Source organism: Scyliorhinus canicula, chromosome 11, assembly GCF_902713615.1.
Source record: "Scyliorhinus canicula chromosome 11, sScyCan1.1, whole genome shotgun sequence".
Taxonomy (NCBI): Eukaryota; Metazoa; Chordata; class Chondrichthyes; order Carcharhiniformes; family Scyliorhinidae; genus Scyliorhinus; species Scyliorhinus canicula.
In genome coordinates, this window is record NC_052156.1 from 136,641,651 (window position 1) to 136,657,528 (window position 15,878).

Below are 15,878 nucleotides of genomic sequence, written 5' to 3' on the forward strand. Positions count from 1 at the left end.
ATTGCAACAACTAGCTGTGCAAAACATAAAATACACTCATCACCTAACATTTTAAAACTCTGATCTCCGGTTACTGACTCTCATGCTACTGGAAACTGTTCTTACTGGCTCAATCAAACCTCATGACTGAGGGCAGCACGGCAGCACAGTGGTTAGCACAGCTGCTTCACGGCACCGAGGTCCCAGGTTCAATCCCAGCCCTGGGTCACTGTCCATGTGGAGTTTGCACATTCTCCCCACGTTTGTGTGGGTTTTGCCCCCACAACCCAAAGATGTGCAGGGTAGGTGGATTGGCCACGTTAAATTGCCCCTTAATTGGAAAAAAATTATTGGGTACTCTAAATTTATTTTTTAAACTCATGATTGTGAACAACTCTTTCAAATTCCTATTCACAGACACATGTCCCCTCATGGCCAACGTCTTTAATCTTTAAAAGCATTCAAGTAAATTTCTCTTGCACTCTCTCTCTCTCTCGAAGGTCTTAATTGGCATCTTTCCTAAAGTGCGGTGTCTAGAATTGGAGAAAACTCCTGCTAAGGTCTAAAGTGTTTCATAATGATTTAGCATAACTTATTTGCTTTTGTACTCTCTTCCTCTATTAATAAAGCTAGAGTCCCCAGTGATTTTTTTTAATGGCCTTCTCAATTTGCCCAGTCACCTTCAAAGATTTGGATATATACATCCCAAGATCTCTCAGTTCCTGCCTTTAAGACTGTACCACTTAGGATGAATAGGAGACAATATAAACTATCAAAATATCTAACTTCACACGTCTCTGCTAAATTCTAACTGCTATGTATCTCCCCATTTCACTAGTGTATGGCCTCTGAGGTATGTTGCTATCCTCTTCATTGATTACTTCATTTCCAAGTTTATGTAATCTGCAATGTTTGAAATTATGCCTTGTAACCCAAGGGGCAATCATTAATATATATCCGAAAGAGCAGTGGTACTAATAGCAATCCCCGTGGGCTCTCACCAGTCTGTAAAACAACCACTCACCATTACTCTCTGGTTTCTGTCCCTTAGCCAATTTTGTCTCCATGCTGTAACCATCCCTTGAATCCCATGGGCCTTAATTTTACTTAAGTCCATTATGTCCTGTTTGCAAGTCTATATACACATCAACTGCACTACCACTTAACATGTTTTTTGGTTTAAAAAATTAAGTTAGTCAAAGACAATTTGCCTTTAACAAATCCATTCTGACGTTTAATTTAATTAGCCCATATTTTTCCAAGGGAAGGTGAAGTTGAGGTATATCAGCCATGATCTAAATGAATGGCAGAAGAGGCTCAAATTATGTATTGTAGCTATTTATAATATTCTTTCGTAAGTAATGTTTTCCCAGATTATTGTCTCTGAAAGGTTCCCCATCTTTGGCTGACTGACCACTTCCTGGTTTTCAAAGCAAACAGTTGCAGCACCAGCATTCTGGTAGAAGTGGTGCTGAAGGGAGAGAAAGGGAAACAGATAGATGGTGTGGGGTATTAGGGGAATTGGCTGGACAACAGTGGAAGGCTTAGAAACGGAGAGTGGGTGGAGATGATGGGGGGGGGGGGGGGGGCGAGAGTTGGGTGAGATGAAATCCAAGTAGGTTTTTAAAAAAAGATGAGGCATGTCTCAATTTCGGGTTTGGTGTTATTACAGCAGAAAGTTCTCAGCAAGTCCAGGCAGCATCTTCGGAGAGAAAAATGGAGTCAGGTGGACCGAGGCAGGATAGGCTTTCAAAGAGTCGGTGCAGATTCGATGGAGCGAATGGCCTCGTTGTGCACTGCAGGGATTCTGTTCCGATCACTTCCTTAAGACACAGCCAACTGGACGTGGGAAAAGTTGGGAATGTCGGGAGCGACTCTGGTCCACTGTGCGCGCGCTCCCGGTGACGTCACAGACGAGCGGGGTCGCGTGCCGGCTCCGGCCAGTTGGCAGGGAGCGCGCGCTCCCGCTGCCACTCGGACCCTCCTCCTCCCTCCTGTCCCGCTGCCACTGCAGCCGATGGACTCCTGCATTCCAAATCTCCGCACCGTCCCGGCGCTTCAGCTTCGATTGAGGATTCCATCGGCAGCTGTATAAAGGCTAGTCTCTACTTTCTCGCCCTCTCCATACATATGTGTCTCTTTCTCCCGAGTGATGAATAAGCGCATGGGCGGACGGGAGGGCCCGAGGCCTAGACTGACTGACTGACTGAGCTGAGCACGCCGCGCATGTGCGGGAACCGCGCTGGCCTTTGGGGGGTTGTAGTTCTCGGTGACGTCGGTGGCCGTCGTTGTGCGGTTGCGGGGTGGTGGGCGGAACTCCATCTCCCAGGGTGCAGTGTGCGTGCCCCTCTTTTCCCCCCTCCCTCTCACTCACCCGCAGTCTCCGCCCATCGGTATTCAGCGTTACTGGCTGCCCTGCACCAGTCGGGATTTTCTTTGTGGCTCGCAGTCTCAAAGTCTTTTTAATCCTTTTGTGTCTTCGAGCCGGTGAAGGTGAGCTGTTTTTCGGGCTGGTGTATTGTTTCGATTTTAGCTGGTGGGATAAATAGGTTCGCTGTCCGTTTTGTTGGCGCGGGGGGAGGGGGACATCACTGCCATATGGTGGGATGCAGGTTTGATTTGGGGGCTCCACTGCGACTACGAATTGCTGGAGTGACCCTAACAATTTAAGTTTGTTCCATTGACTTGCAGAGTGATGTTCCGAGGTTAGCCAGCGGGCAACGTATTGTGTGGTGCCGCGTCTGTGAAACTTTCTGTCGACTTTTGAAAAGTGTCCATAAAGAAATTAAAAGCGATGGAAATACTTCTAAGACGTTATGAGCAATACTGCGGGAATATGGAAAAGAGAGAATTGCAAAAATGTGGTGTTATTTCAAGATAACGTAATCCGGCAAAAAAGTAACAATGTACCTCTGATCTTCTACTTTCTCTCACGTTCACACGTCTGTAATGATCACAGGAAGACAATTTCAGAGGCTCCTAATGTAATAGAAATGGCAGCTTGTCTCTTCAGTTTTTATGATTCCTTATTCTAAACACATTGTTCCTTCAGCTCAACGTTTCCTTGTATGATGTATTTTATTTTTCTCGCCAATACCACTTTTGCGCCATAATTGATTTACGCAACACATACTTCTCCCAAACATGCAATGGCCCAACACATTGAGCAATTAGTATTGAATTGGAATCCGTTCTTTTTCAGCACTTGTAATAGTATTGTTGATTGAATCTTAAAGATTATGCATAACAAGAATCCCAAATACTTGATAATACCAAATCATAGAATGGTTCCAACACAGAAGGAGGCCATTCGGCCTGTTGTGTCTGTGCTGGCTCCCTGCAAGAGCAATTCATCTGGTGCCACTCCCCTGCCTTTTTCCTGTAGCTTTGTCATTTTTCCTCCACGTTTTTGTAATTACGTTTTTTGGCATCTTGGTAAAAACAGATGCAAAGTGTTGATTAAACACCTCAGCCATACCTTCAGCCCCTATGTGTAGATCCCTTTGTGGTCCCTAAACAGCCCCAGCTCTTATGCTCAGATCTTTTAGTTGGGCTTGATTTTGGAGGAACTAACTTAATTAGTGATCATGCATGAGAAACTTATTTAAAGGCAGAACTTGGGAGGAGTTGCACCTACATGGTTTGATTCCAATAATTACTGGTGTTCTGACCATTGTAAATTGGGCATAATCTCATTGGCAGCCTGAGCTCCAATGGGAATGTTTCCTTAATGTACTCTGTTATAAGTCAAATAAAGAGTATTCTGGAAACCTGCCTGCATCGGTCCTATTTTGAACAGAATGCAGCATTTGTGAATGGTGCTGGCTATGATTTCTAAGTGTTTCAATGCCATTTATATTACAAATTCCATGTTCACACAGGCCATGACTTCTGTATGCACAAGATGCTACTCTTTATTCTACCACTCCCTGTTGAAGGCCTGCCTATAATAGCCAGGTTTTTGTGCATTTGTCTTATAAGCAGTTAGTAAAACCTACATAAAGATTGGGGAAATTGAGACCATTTTTTGCAAGTTTTAATGAACTTAGTTTGGTATTCTTTCTGTTGTGATAAATATGGGGATTTAAAAATTCCAAGTACAAAAATTATTTTGACTTGCACTTGCCCAAGTACTTTCTCTTGGAACTTGCAGTGATCAAAAGTCTTTCACCTGTGGCGCAGAGATCTGGGGCCTCTGTGAACAGGGCAAACAAACGTGATTTTTCTTAACCAATCAGATTAGAAGAATTATTAATGGGCACTGCAGAGACTGATTTAGCAAGTGTCTGTTAGACTAGTTAATTCAATGTCCAATTAAGTCAGAAACCAAAATCGAGAGGGATAGAAAGATTGCATTAAGACAGAGACTAAATGGATTGTGACAGCATGCTTTTAAAAATGAATATTCTATTCCAGAAAGATGGGTTCTTTTCATAGAATTTACAGTGCAGGAGGTGGCTATTCGGCCCATCGAGTCTGCACCGGCTCTTGGAAAGAGCACCCTACTTAAGCCCACACCCCATCCCTTTAACCCAGTAACCCCAGCTACCTTTTTTGGACACTAAGGACAATTTATCGTGGCCAATCCACCTAACCTGCACATCTTTGGACTGTGGGAGGAAATCAGAGCACCCAGAGGAAACCCACGCAGACACGGGAGAATGTGCAAACTCCGCACAGACAGTGACCTAAGCCGGGAATCGAACCCAGGACCCTGGAGCTGTGAAGCAACTGTGCTAACCACTGTGCTAACCACTGTGCTACCGAGCTGCCCTCAGTAATTAATCCTTAACACATTGTTAAAAATTGAATTAACTGGAATGGACAAGCCCAAATATTTTCTGGCAACTTTAGCACATATCTACCATTGTGAGTACAGCAACTTCAGTCTGCTTCATGTATTTCAATGGCAAGATTTTCAGAGAGATACTTTTTTTTTGCCAATTAAGTGCCAATTTAGCGTGGCCAATCCAGCTAACCTGCACATCTTTGGGTTGTGGGGGTGAAACCCACGTGGACCCAGGGAAAATGTGCAAATCCTACATGGGCAGTGACCATGGCCAGGATTCGAACCCGGGTCCTGAGCACCACAGTCACAGCGCTAACCACTGCGCCATGTGTTGCCCCTTCAGAGAGATACTTGACCACACTTTGTGTAGTAATGACAGCAACACTATTAGCACTTGCTGTTATTACTTCTCTAATATTGACAGCAAATTTTGGAGTCTGCATTTATGCAGTTAAATGTGAAAAAAAGAAGTTGCTGCCAGTGATTCTGTATTTCTCCATTGCAGTTGCTTATAGATCATTGAACTGATGATGAGAGATTCTACTGTTATGCTCTTTGTCTTGCTGTAAAAAAAATACTTAAAGTTAAATCTCATTGAATGAGATGTAACTGGGTTTTTAATGATGTACAAAGTTTGTAATTGTTGCCAAATGATACACTGGCCCTGAAAGAGTAATTTCATATTGTTGATTATCAGGTTTCTCCATTCTGATCAGTTCTGCATATTTTACAAAGACATTTTTTCAAGTTTTTTAGCACTTTAATCCCATTTATATATCCCAATCATTTATTGAATTATCTGTAAAATCTAAGAATAAAAAAGAAAGGATTCAATGCATTTTCCTTCCTGGTTTGCTATCTGTGAGAATACTTCAGTGTGATTGGCTGCTTACCCTCCTTGATGATGTCACTGTCATTGGACGCCTGGAGAGCCCTCTGACTTGGTGCCACATTACGAAAGGAGAAATCTGCACCACAAAGATGGCTAAATTCTTGTCAAATCTAAACCTTCCCTCCGAGGTTAGTGGTGAATATTGTTGTGTCACCTGACTGCAAAATCTAGCCACTATTACAGTGGAACATTTGAAGGAACAGAGGAACTCGGTTAGCAGCTTCCTGATTTCTGCATTTAATAGTGCATGTGTGGTCACTGTACGTTTTGTTCACTTTACTCTTTAAGAATAGCGAGTGCTGATGGCCTCAGAATTAGTTTTGTCTTAAATACTGGGTTTTTGTATCTGGCCAGGTGGCTATCTTTTGATTTGCATATAGTTTGACAACTCATTCTGTACTTGAAATAAGTACAGTGGACAAATTGTCTGCCACATTTGCCCTATAGCAGGAAGTATTTCATCAGCTTTGAAGGGCTTTCAAACATCGTAATATTGTAAAAGGCATTGTACAAATGGAGTTTATTTTGGTATTAAAAGGTAACTTGCCCCACAGCATTCCCTTTATTTTGTCGGATCAAACGCATGAAGTTGTGACCCTTCAGATGGGATAATGGGTGATTTCAAACATGCCTGGAAGCTTTCCACTTAATGAAAGCGTGTCGGTGGACCTTTTGGTTATGTTTTACTGTGAGATGTGTTTGGAGAGCTTAAATAATCTCATTTTAGAGTTTTATTGAACTTTTGTTTACAGAATAACACTGATGGTGGTTCCCACGGTGATGAGGCTTCAGCATCTTGCAATTGGTGTTTATTTGTTCCTGTGGCATCGGTGCAGCACGTGAAGAGGACAGCGTGTGCTCGGGGTGGTAGGTAGTCTTTCCATATATATTTTTTGTCTAAATTTAGAGTGTCCAATTATTTTTTTCCAATTAAGGGGCAATTCAGCGTGGCCAATCCACCTACCCTGCACATCTTTGGGCTGTGAGGGTGAAACCCACGCAAACACGGGGAGAATGTGCAAACTCCACATGGACAGTGACCCAGAGCCGGGATCGAACCTGGGACCTTGGCGCCGTGAGGCAGCAGTGCTAACCACTGCACCACCGTGCTGCCCATCTTTCCTATATAATTTTGTTTTGCTTACTGTGAAATGCCATTTTGACTGAAATTAAAAGTGAAAAAGTATAATAAACTATATATAGGGTCAAATACCTTTGAGGTTCTTAGAAGTGATCATAAGCTGCAGGATCCCCGCTATAATTGAGAAATAAATAGCTGCAAGCAACCCCACCCCTCTCTCCAAATTATGCGTCAAGAGACTGTTTCAAAAATTCCTTAGCTTGAGCTCTGCAGGACTTGACAGTACTTGTTTCTCCATCATCAAAACTCTGGACTCCCCATTATGTTTAGAGGAAGTGATAAATAGCCACTTATTTTTTAAAGAATCCTTACCACCCCTTTTACTTAATTGCCCAATGCTTGCCACCTTTCTGGAAAAAAATATTTGCCCTGCTTGGATCTTGTATTGCTGCTTATTTGGTGTCCTCTTAAATTGAGAAATGGACTTTTGATGTTTGTACAAAAAAGATAAACCAACATTCTGCCTACTCCGACAATGTAATGATTCATTGCTCACTGTTTCGTACACAACGTGACCCCAGACCTATTCCAGTGCTGTCTGCTGCAGATGGTTCATCTTGTACCTTGCACACATCTTGTACCTTCATTTATTATTTGTGGGTGTCACTGGCAAGGCCAGTATTTGTTGCCTAACCTTAATTGCACTTGAATGGATCAGAAATGGAGAGGCCCAGAGTTTTCCTTCAAGTGAAGCTGCTTGCCCCATCATAACCTTGGCTCTGCTCAAGCTTTGTTGGTGTTGCTTCACCAGAAGCAAAGCGAAAACCCAATTTGCTCGTGTAAAAGGGATTTGCACCTCATTTTGGGCAAAATAATGTCATCAACACGGAAGCTAAAGCAATAGATTTCTGACCATTATGTTCTGCTGATAAGATTTCACTTGATTTTAGAGCCTACAAGTGTAAGGGAGCAGATTTTTTAACCGTTAAAGTGAAAAAAGCTGTATTATCCACAGTGGCGTAGTGATAATGTCACTGGATTAGTAATCCAGCAGCCCAGTTTAGGCTCGAATCCCACCATGGCAGCTGAATTCAATTAATAAATCTGGAATATAAAACAAGTCTTTGTAATGGTGACTATGAAACTATCATCTATTGTTGTAAATACCCATCTGATTGACTAATATCCTTTAAGGAAGGAAATCTGCCATCCTTACTTGGTCTAGCCTCCATGTAACCTGGTTGAGGCTGAAATGACCTGGCACGGTCCATTCAATTGCAGACAGTGGTCAATCCTAACCATTGCTTTCGTTGTTTACAATGCTGTGTCAAGACTTCATTTGAATTAGTGGTGCGTAATGTCTTTCAAAACTGTCAGATTGTGAATTTTCTGTAATTTATTTAAATAACCTGGTATTGCTTTATAATATCTATTCATAATTTCCTTCAGTAATACCAATTTGCCTGGCATTATCAGGCCTGTTAATTGGAGCATTTGTTGGATTACGAAGCATTGGTACAAAATCAATTTTAAACTGAAATCCTCACCATGAATGGCAAGATATCACTAAAGTTTTTAAAAATCAAATCATGAAAGTTCAGATGATTATTTCCATCACTTAAATTTCATTATTGTGATTTATTATCTTCTATTCTTTGGCAAAATTATGTTCTGTTTATGCCTTGTGTTTTAACTGCCAAGTATCGCATAGATGATGTTGCCAGTGACCCATCGTATTTCAACAGTTTTGTGAATTTAGTGTTTTAATTTTGCTGCCTTTGATTTTTAAATTTTGATTTTTAAATTTTAATGCAATCGTATCTCTAGAAGGAAATGAGCTCATAAGCATTTAACACAAATAGATTTTGATAAAGTACTAATGTCAGTGAATAAATGTGTTTGACAAATTTATTAGAGTCCTCGAGGATTTGATATGCAAAGTGGGTAAAGGGAGCCAGTGTTCGAAAAGGCATTTGATAAGGTGCCACATTAAAAGGTACTACACGAGGTAAAAGCTCATGCTGTTGGGAGTAATGTATTAACATGGATAGAGCATTGGCTAACAAGAGATAAACAGGATAAATGGGACATTTTCAGGTTGGCAAATAATTTATTTTTTTGTTGCATAAATGTAGCGTACCCAATTTTTTTTCCAATTAAGGGGCAATTTAGCGTGGCCAATTTACCTACCCGTCACATCTTTTTGTGTTGTGGGGGTGAGACACATGCAGACACTGGGAGAATGTGCAAGCACCACACGGACAGTGACCCGGAGCTGGGACCGAACCCTGTCTTTGGTGCCATGAGGCAGCAGTGCTTAACCACTGTGTCACCATGCTGCCCTGAAGGTGGGCCTTCATGGATAACCTCAGCCGGTGCAGTAATTGAACCCACGCTGTTGGCCTTGCTCTGCATCACAAACAAGATGTCCAGTCAACTGAGCTAACCGGCCCCATAATGAGGGGAATTGACACTGTTCTCTGTAGCAAGTTCTGTGTTGTCTGCCTAATTCCAGGGTTTTGGACATTACTCTGGACTGGAGAGGAACTTGCAGTGGGAAGGGGAGGATTCATGGTCCATGTAGATACCAATGACATATCCAGGATGGGTAAGGGGGTTTTGCATAGTCATTTATGAGGAGATGGGCACCAAATTAAAAAGCAGAACCTCAAATATAATTTCTGGATTATTACCTGAGCCATGTGCAAATTGGCATAGGAGAAATAAGATTATTGAAATTAATTTGTGGCTCAAGCACATATCAGTGGAAGTAATCCAAAGTAAGCCTTGAGAGTTCTGACTGCACTTGAACCTCTTGAAGTTGCTTTGCATACCTCAAACCTGCAACTACTTATAGGCATGGTTTCTACATGACGATGACTTCTGACTGCTTGCCCTGGCATTGCCGTCTTTTATAGCAATTGGAAAGCAATATATTCAAGACTGTCGCATGTGTAAATGAAGTGACTTAGCCCAAACATTCAATATATTGGGCAGAAAGTGAATTTTGCATTCCATTAGTCTGAGCTCTTAAGTTACATACTTAAATGAGAGTTATGTCAGGTTTTTAAAATCCCATTCAGTACTTTATTCTGATGAATTCTGTGTTTGTTTATGAATCCATCAGTTCCCTTCTAGCTATGTTGTCAAGTGTTTTATTTAAATTAAGTGCCTAATTATTTGGCATCCAACTAAAATTAAATTCCCGGGTGCTATCTATTTTAAAAAATCGATGTTTCAAAAACTACGAATTACTTTGTGTGCAACACTAAACATTTTTCAGCGTTTTCAATCGCAACATTTGAAAGCCCTAGTTTTCATAAATTATTTCAATCACATAATTATTAATTGAAAATGTTTCACTCCAGGCTCTGCAATGTTTAGTTGGGAGGTTATTTCTCCTGACTGGAGAATCTAGAACTAACAAACCTAGTCTCCGGATAAGGGCTCAGCTTTTTCACACTGAAATCAGTAGGAATATTTTCACTTGAGGGTTGTGAATCTTTGGAATTCTCGACCATAAATAGATGTGGATTTTCAGAAATTGTGTATTCTAGACTGAGATTGATGTTTGGATCCTGAGAGAATAAAGGGATATGTGGATCAGACAGGAAAGTAACAGGACAATCTCGAGCAACCAAAAGGCCAATTTCTTATCCTATTTTTGATGTTCTAAGATGCTATAATAATGTAACTTTTGGTGTCCTGACCAACAGATTCTTGTTGACTGCCTTTGTGAAGAGTAACTCTGGGATGGAGGAAGACCAAAAGGAGGTGGGTTGGTTTCATTAATTTGTGGTTAAATATATAGAGAATGGTTATATTTTCAAAAAAGTGTCAATGTTTCTTGAGGGCTATTCACATAATTTTAGATGGGCAGTTCAGAATTTCCATTTCGGCTGGCTGAACAAGAATGATTCCTCGTGCCTCTTGTAACATATTAATTAATGTGGCAAAATTCAATAGTAAGAAGTTTCTATCTTTTAAATTTAGCTAATATAGGAGGATGCATTCCTGTATGTTAGATATCAGAAACTCATTAGCCTGCTTCTATATTAAATGAATTATTTCTGTTGACCTGAGAGCCATAATGCAAAGTTTTGCACTCTTGTATGCATCCTTAAGATACATTTGATGCCTGGCTCAGGTCTTGTACTTACTGTCATGCTTTCTATTAAGTTAAACACCAATTTTTTCTCATAACGAGAATTAGGTTCACTGCGAAATTGGTACAGGAGAGACAAAATGCAATGCAGCCTCGCTTACAATGGAAAAACTAATGATGAAGAGGTGGATGTAAAGTTAATATATTTTATTTTGTGAGGCCCCAAATGACTGTGGAGTTTACCAGTGAGTAACTGAACCATTGTGGCTAGGACATCTATCCTCAGTCTTTATTAGCTGGTCTCAGCAAAGCAAGTAGCGAAGTTATCACATTTAGCCCCAAGTTAGGGAGAAGAAAATTGATCACAAGATAATAAAAAATAGAAGAACGAGTAATAGATCATTCAGCCCCTCAAGTTACCTGTGCTATTCAGTGAGATCATGGCTGATCTGACTGACCTTAACTTCACTTGGCACAGGCAGCACGGTGGCGCAGTGGTTAGCACCGCTGCCGCATCGCACGGAGGTCCCAGGTTTGATCCCGGCTCTGGGTCCGTGTGGAGTTTGCACATTCTCCCCCTGTTTGCATTGGTTTCGCCCCCACAACCCAAAGATGTGCAGGATAGGAGGATTGGCCACGCTAAATTGGCCCTTAATTGGAAAAAATTAATTGGGTACTCACAAATCTGTCTAACTCGGCTTTAAATCTGTCCCAACGACCCAGCCTCAACTCCTGGTGGCGGATGTTTGAGGGTAAATCAACATCTGACATGTGGCAGGCTCTCGTATGTCAGTTGAAAGGAATTCAGGACCGGCATGTTCCTGTGAGGAAGAAAGGTAAATATGGCAAATTTCGAGAACCTTGGATAACGAGAGATATTGTCGGCCTCCTCAAAAAGAAAAAGGAGGCATTTGTCAGGGCGAGAAGGCTGGGAACAGACAAAGCCTGTGTGGAATATATGGAAAGTAGGAAGGAACTTAAGCAAGGAGTCAGGAGGGCTAAAAGGGGTCACGAAAAGTAATTGGCAAATAGGGTTAAGGAAAATCAAACGGCTTTTTACACGTACATAAAAAGCAAGAGGGTAGCCAGGGAAACATAGAACAGTACAGCACAGAACAGGCCCTTTGGCCCTCGATGTTGTGCCGAGCAATGATCACCCTACTCAAACCCACCCTATACCCGTAACCCAACAACCCCCCCCCCCCCCCCCCCCCCCCCCCCCCAACCTTACTTTTAAGGACACTACGGGCAATTTAGCATGGCCAATCCACCTAACCCGCACATCTACCGGGGCAGCAGGGTAGCATGGTGGTTAGCATAAATGCTTCACAGCTCCAGGGTCCCAGGTTCGATTCCCGGCTGGGTCACTGTCTGTGTGGAGTCTGCACGTCCTCCCCCTGTGTGCGTGGGTTTCCTCCGGGTGCTCCGGTTTCCTCCCACAGTCCAAAGATGTGCGGGTTAGGTGGATTGGACATGCTAAATTGCCCGTAGTGTCCTAATAAAAGTAAGGTTAGGGGGGGTTGTTGGGTTACGGGTATAGGGTGGATACGTGGGTTTGAGTAGGGTGATCATGGCTCGGCACAACATTGAGGGCCGAAGGGCCTGTTCTGTGCTGTACTGTTCTATGTTCTATCTTTGGACTGTGGGAGGAAACCGGAGCGCCCGGAGGAAACCCACGCACACGCGGGGAGGACGTGCAGACTCCGCACAGACAGTGACCCAGCCGGGAACCGAACCTGGGACCCTGGAGCTGTGAAGCATTTATGCTAACCACCATGCTACCGTGCTGCCCTCTACCATTCACTGTATATTCCCTACCTGTATCAGACCTTCCAAAATGCATTACTTCACATTTGTCTGGATTAAACTCCATCTGCCATCTCGCCGCCCAAAGGGTTGGCCTACTGAAGGACAGGGGAGCCAGAGGAAATGGGCTAAGTACAAAATGAATACTTTGCATCAGTATTCACCAAAGCGAAGGAATTGGTGGGTGGTGAGTCTGGAGAAGGGTGTGTAGATAGCCTGGGTCACATTGAGATCCAAAAAGACGAGGTGTTGGGCATCTTGAAAAATATTACGGTGGATAAGTCCCCAGAGCCTGATGGGATCTACCCCAGAATACTGAAGGAGGCAAGAGAGGAAATTACTGAGGTCTTGACAGAAATCTTTAGATCCTCACTGTCTTCAGGTGATGTCCTGGAGGACCAGAGAATAGCCAATATTGTTCCTTTGTTTAAGAAGGGTAGCAAGGATCCACAAATGGAACCTCACCAGCCTGGCGGAGGAAGTAAAAAAGGACCTGCAAAGATGGAACACACTCCCACTCTCCCTCGCAGGAAGAGTCCAGACGATCAAAATGAACGTATTGCCCAGGTTCCTCTTCCTGTTTAGATCCATTCCGATCTACATCCCCAAGGCCTTCTTCATAGCGCTGGACAAACTTATCATGGCGTTCGTATGGGGGGGGTAAAAATGCTAGGATCCCAAAGAAGGTCCTACAGAAAACAAAATCCAGGGGGGGGCTAGCCCTCCCGAATCTACAATTCTACCACTGGGCGGCAACAGCCGAGCGAGTAAGGGGATGGATCCAGAAGCCGAGTGGGTGCGTGCGGAGGAGGCCTCCTGCATGGGGACCTCCCTCCGGGCCCTCGCCACGGCAGCACTCCCATCCCCACCCAAAAAAACACTATGATGCACTGCTCCTTGTGGCACACCACCAGTTACAATTTGCAAACCTGTAAATTATCCATTTAGCCTGTGTGTCACCTTCTTGTTAGCAAGCTAATCTATTACCCCTAAATCCAGGAACTCCTGTGCGTTAAGCTTTTATGTGATGCCTATTCAAATGCCGTTTGGAAATCTAAATACATTACATCTACTCGTACCCTTTCATGTACCCTTTTATCCACCCGATTTGTTAAATCCTCTAATAAATGTGTCAACATGATTTCTCCTGTCTGATTGTATTATGCATAAAAGCAAAGGAAAAACATACAAAGTGGCGAGGATTGGTGGGGAGCCTTTAAAACCAAACAGAGGGCAACTAAAAAAGCAATACGGGATGAGAAGATGAAATATGAAATGAAATGAAAATTGCTTATTGTCACAAGTAGGCTTCAAATGAAGTTACTGTGAAAAGCCCTGAGTCGCCACATTCCGGCGCCTGTTCGGAGAGGCTGTTACGGGAATTGAACCGTGCTGCTGGCCTGCCTTGGTCTGCTTTCAAAGCCAGCGAATTAGCCCTGTGCTAAACAGCCTCTAGCTAGTAATATAAAATAATATAGGAAGAGTTTTTCTCAGTATATAAAAGGTAAGAGAGAGGCAAAAATAGACATTGGACCACTGGAAAATGAGGCTTGAGAAGTAATAATAAGAAACAAAGAAATGGCGAAGGAACATAATAGTTAACTTTGCATCAGTTGTCATGGTAAAAGACACCAGTCGGATGCCAGTGCTCCAGGAGAATCGGGGGGCACAGGTCAGTGTAGTGGGCATCACTAAGGAGAAGGTTCTGGGGAAACTGAAAGGCCTGAAGGTGGATAAATCACCTGGACCGGATGGACTACACGGCAGGGCACTAAAAGAGATAGCTGAGGAGATTGTGGATGCATTGGTGGTGATCTTTCAGGAATCACTGGAGGCAGGGAGGGTCCCAGAGGACTGGAACGTGGCTAATGTAACTCCGCTGTTTAAGAAGGGAGGGAAGCAGAAGACTGGTAATTGGTAAGATTTTAGAGTTCATTATTAAAGATGAGATCGCGGAGTACTTGGAATTGCATGATAAAATAGGACAGTGTCAGCCCGGCTTCGTCAAGGGGAGGTCATGTCTGACAAAGCTGTTAGAGTTCTTTGAGGAGGTAACAAGGAAGTTAGACAAAGAGAACCAGTGGACATGATTTATTTAGATTTCCAGAAGGCCTTTGACAAGGTGCAGCATAGGAGACAAATAGAGGCCATGGGGTTTAGGGTAAGATCCTGGCATGGATAGAAGATTGGCTGACTGGCAGAAGGCAGAGAGTGGGGATAAAGGGGGCTTTTTCAGGATGGCAGCCTGTGACTAGTGGTGTGCCTCAGGGGTCGGTGCTGGGGCCACAACTTTTCAAAATATACATTAACGATCTGGAAGAAGAACTGAAGGCACTGTTGCTAAGTTTGCAGATAATACAAAGATCTGTAGAGGGTCAGGTAGTATTGAGGAAGCAAGGGGGCTGCAGAAGAACTTGGGCAGGCTGAGAGTAGGCAAAGAAGTGTCAGATGGACTATAATGTGGAAAAGTGTGAGGTTATGCACTTTGGAAGGAGAAATAGAGGCATGGGACGCGATTCTCCGCAACCATGATGGGTGGGAGAATAGCGGGAGGTCCGCTCCCGCACCTCCCGCTATTCTCCCACCCCCACAAATGGTGTGTCTGGTTTTGCGACACGCCGCTCGGAAAAACGCGGGCTGCCGTTTTTCATGGCGGCCTGCGATTCTCCGGCCCGATGGGCCGAGCGGCCTGCCGTTCCCGACCTGTTTACGACGGCGGCAACCACACCTGGTCGCTGCAGTCGTGAACATGGCGCGCCAGGTAAGTGTGGGGCCTGTGGGGGACGGATCGGGGATCAAGCACCACGACCGTGCTCGGGAGGGGACGGGCCGGCGTCTCAAGGGGACGCACTCTTTCCCCTCCGCCGCCCCTCAAGATCAAGCCGCCACGTCTTGCGGGGCGGCTGAGGGGAAAGATGGCAACCGCGCATGCACGGGTTTGAGCTGTCCAACCCGCGTATACGCGGCTGATGTCATTAGGCGCCGCCGCCGCGTCATTCTTGGCGCACCGGGCCTTGAAGCCAGGGACAAGGCCCAGCGGCCATGTTTCCTGGTACGGCCCTCCTATCCCCCGGGGAGGGGAGAATAGGGGCCGGGAGAGGCTTCCGCCGCCATCGTGAACCTCTCAGGGTTTAACGACAGCGTCGGGCCTTGCGGAGAATTCCGCCCATGGACTATTTTCTGAATTGGAAAATGCTTTGGAAATAAGAAGCACCAAGGGACTTGG

General features: G+C 43.9%; 1 protein-coding gene across 3 annotated transcripts in view; it reads left to right on the forward strand.

Moving 5' to 3' along the window:
* Positions 1–1,913: 1,913 nt before the first annotated feature.
* trabd (TraB domain containing) overlaps positions 1,914–15,878 on the forward strand; it is a 41,500-nt gene continuing 27,535 nt past the window's right edge. For 2 of the 3 annotated variants that reach the window (XM_038811451.1, XM_038811452.1), the window contains exons 1-3: positions 2,323–2,472; positions 6,413–6,527; positions 10,458–10,515. In XM_038811451.1, the coding sequence (XP_038667379.1) occupies positions 10,495–10,515 (21 nt within the window). In that variant the 5' untranslated portion in view covers positions 2,323–2,472; positions 6,413–6,527; positions 10,458–10,494. Of the gene's footprint in view, positions 2,077–2,322; positions 2,473–6,412; positions 6,528–10,457; positions 10,516–15,878 lie in introns of those variants that run through there. The other variant, XM_038811450.1, reaches the window with a different exon arrangement.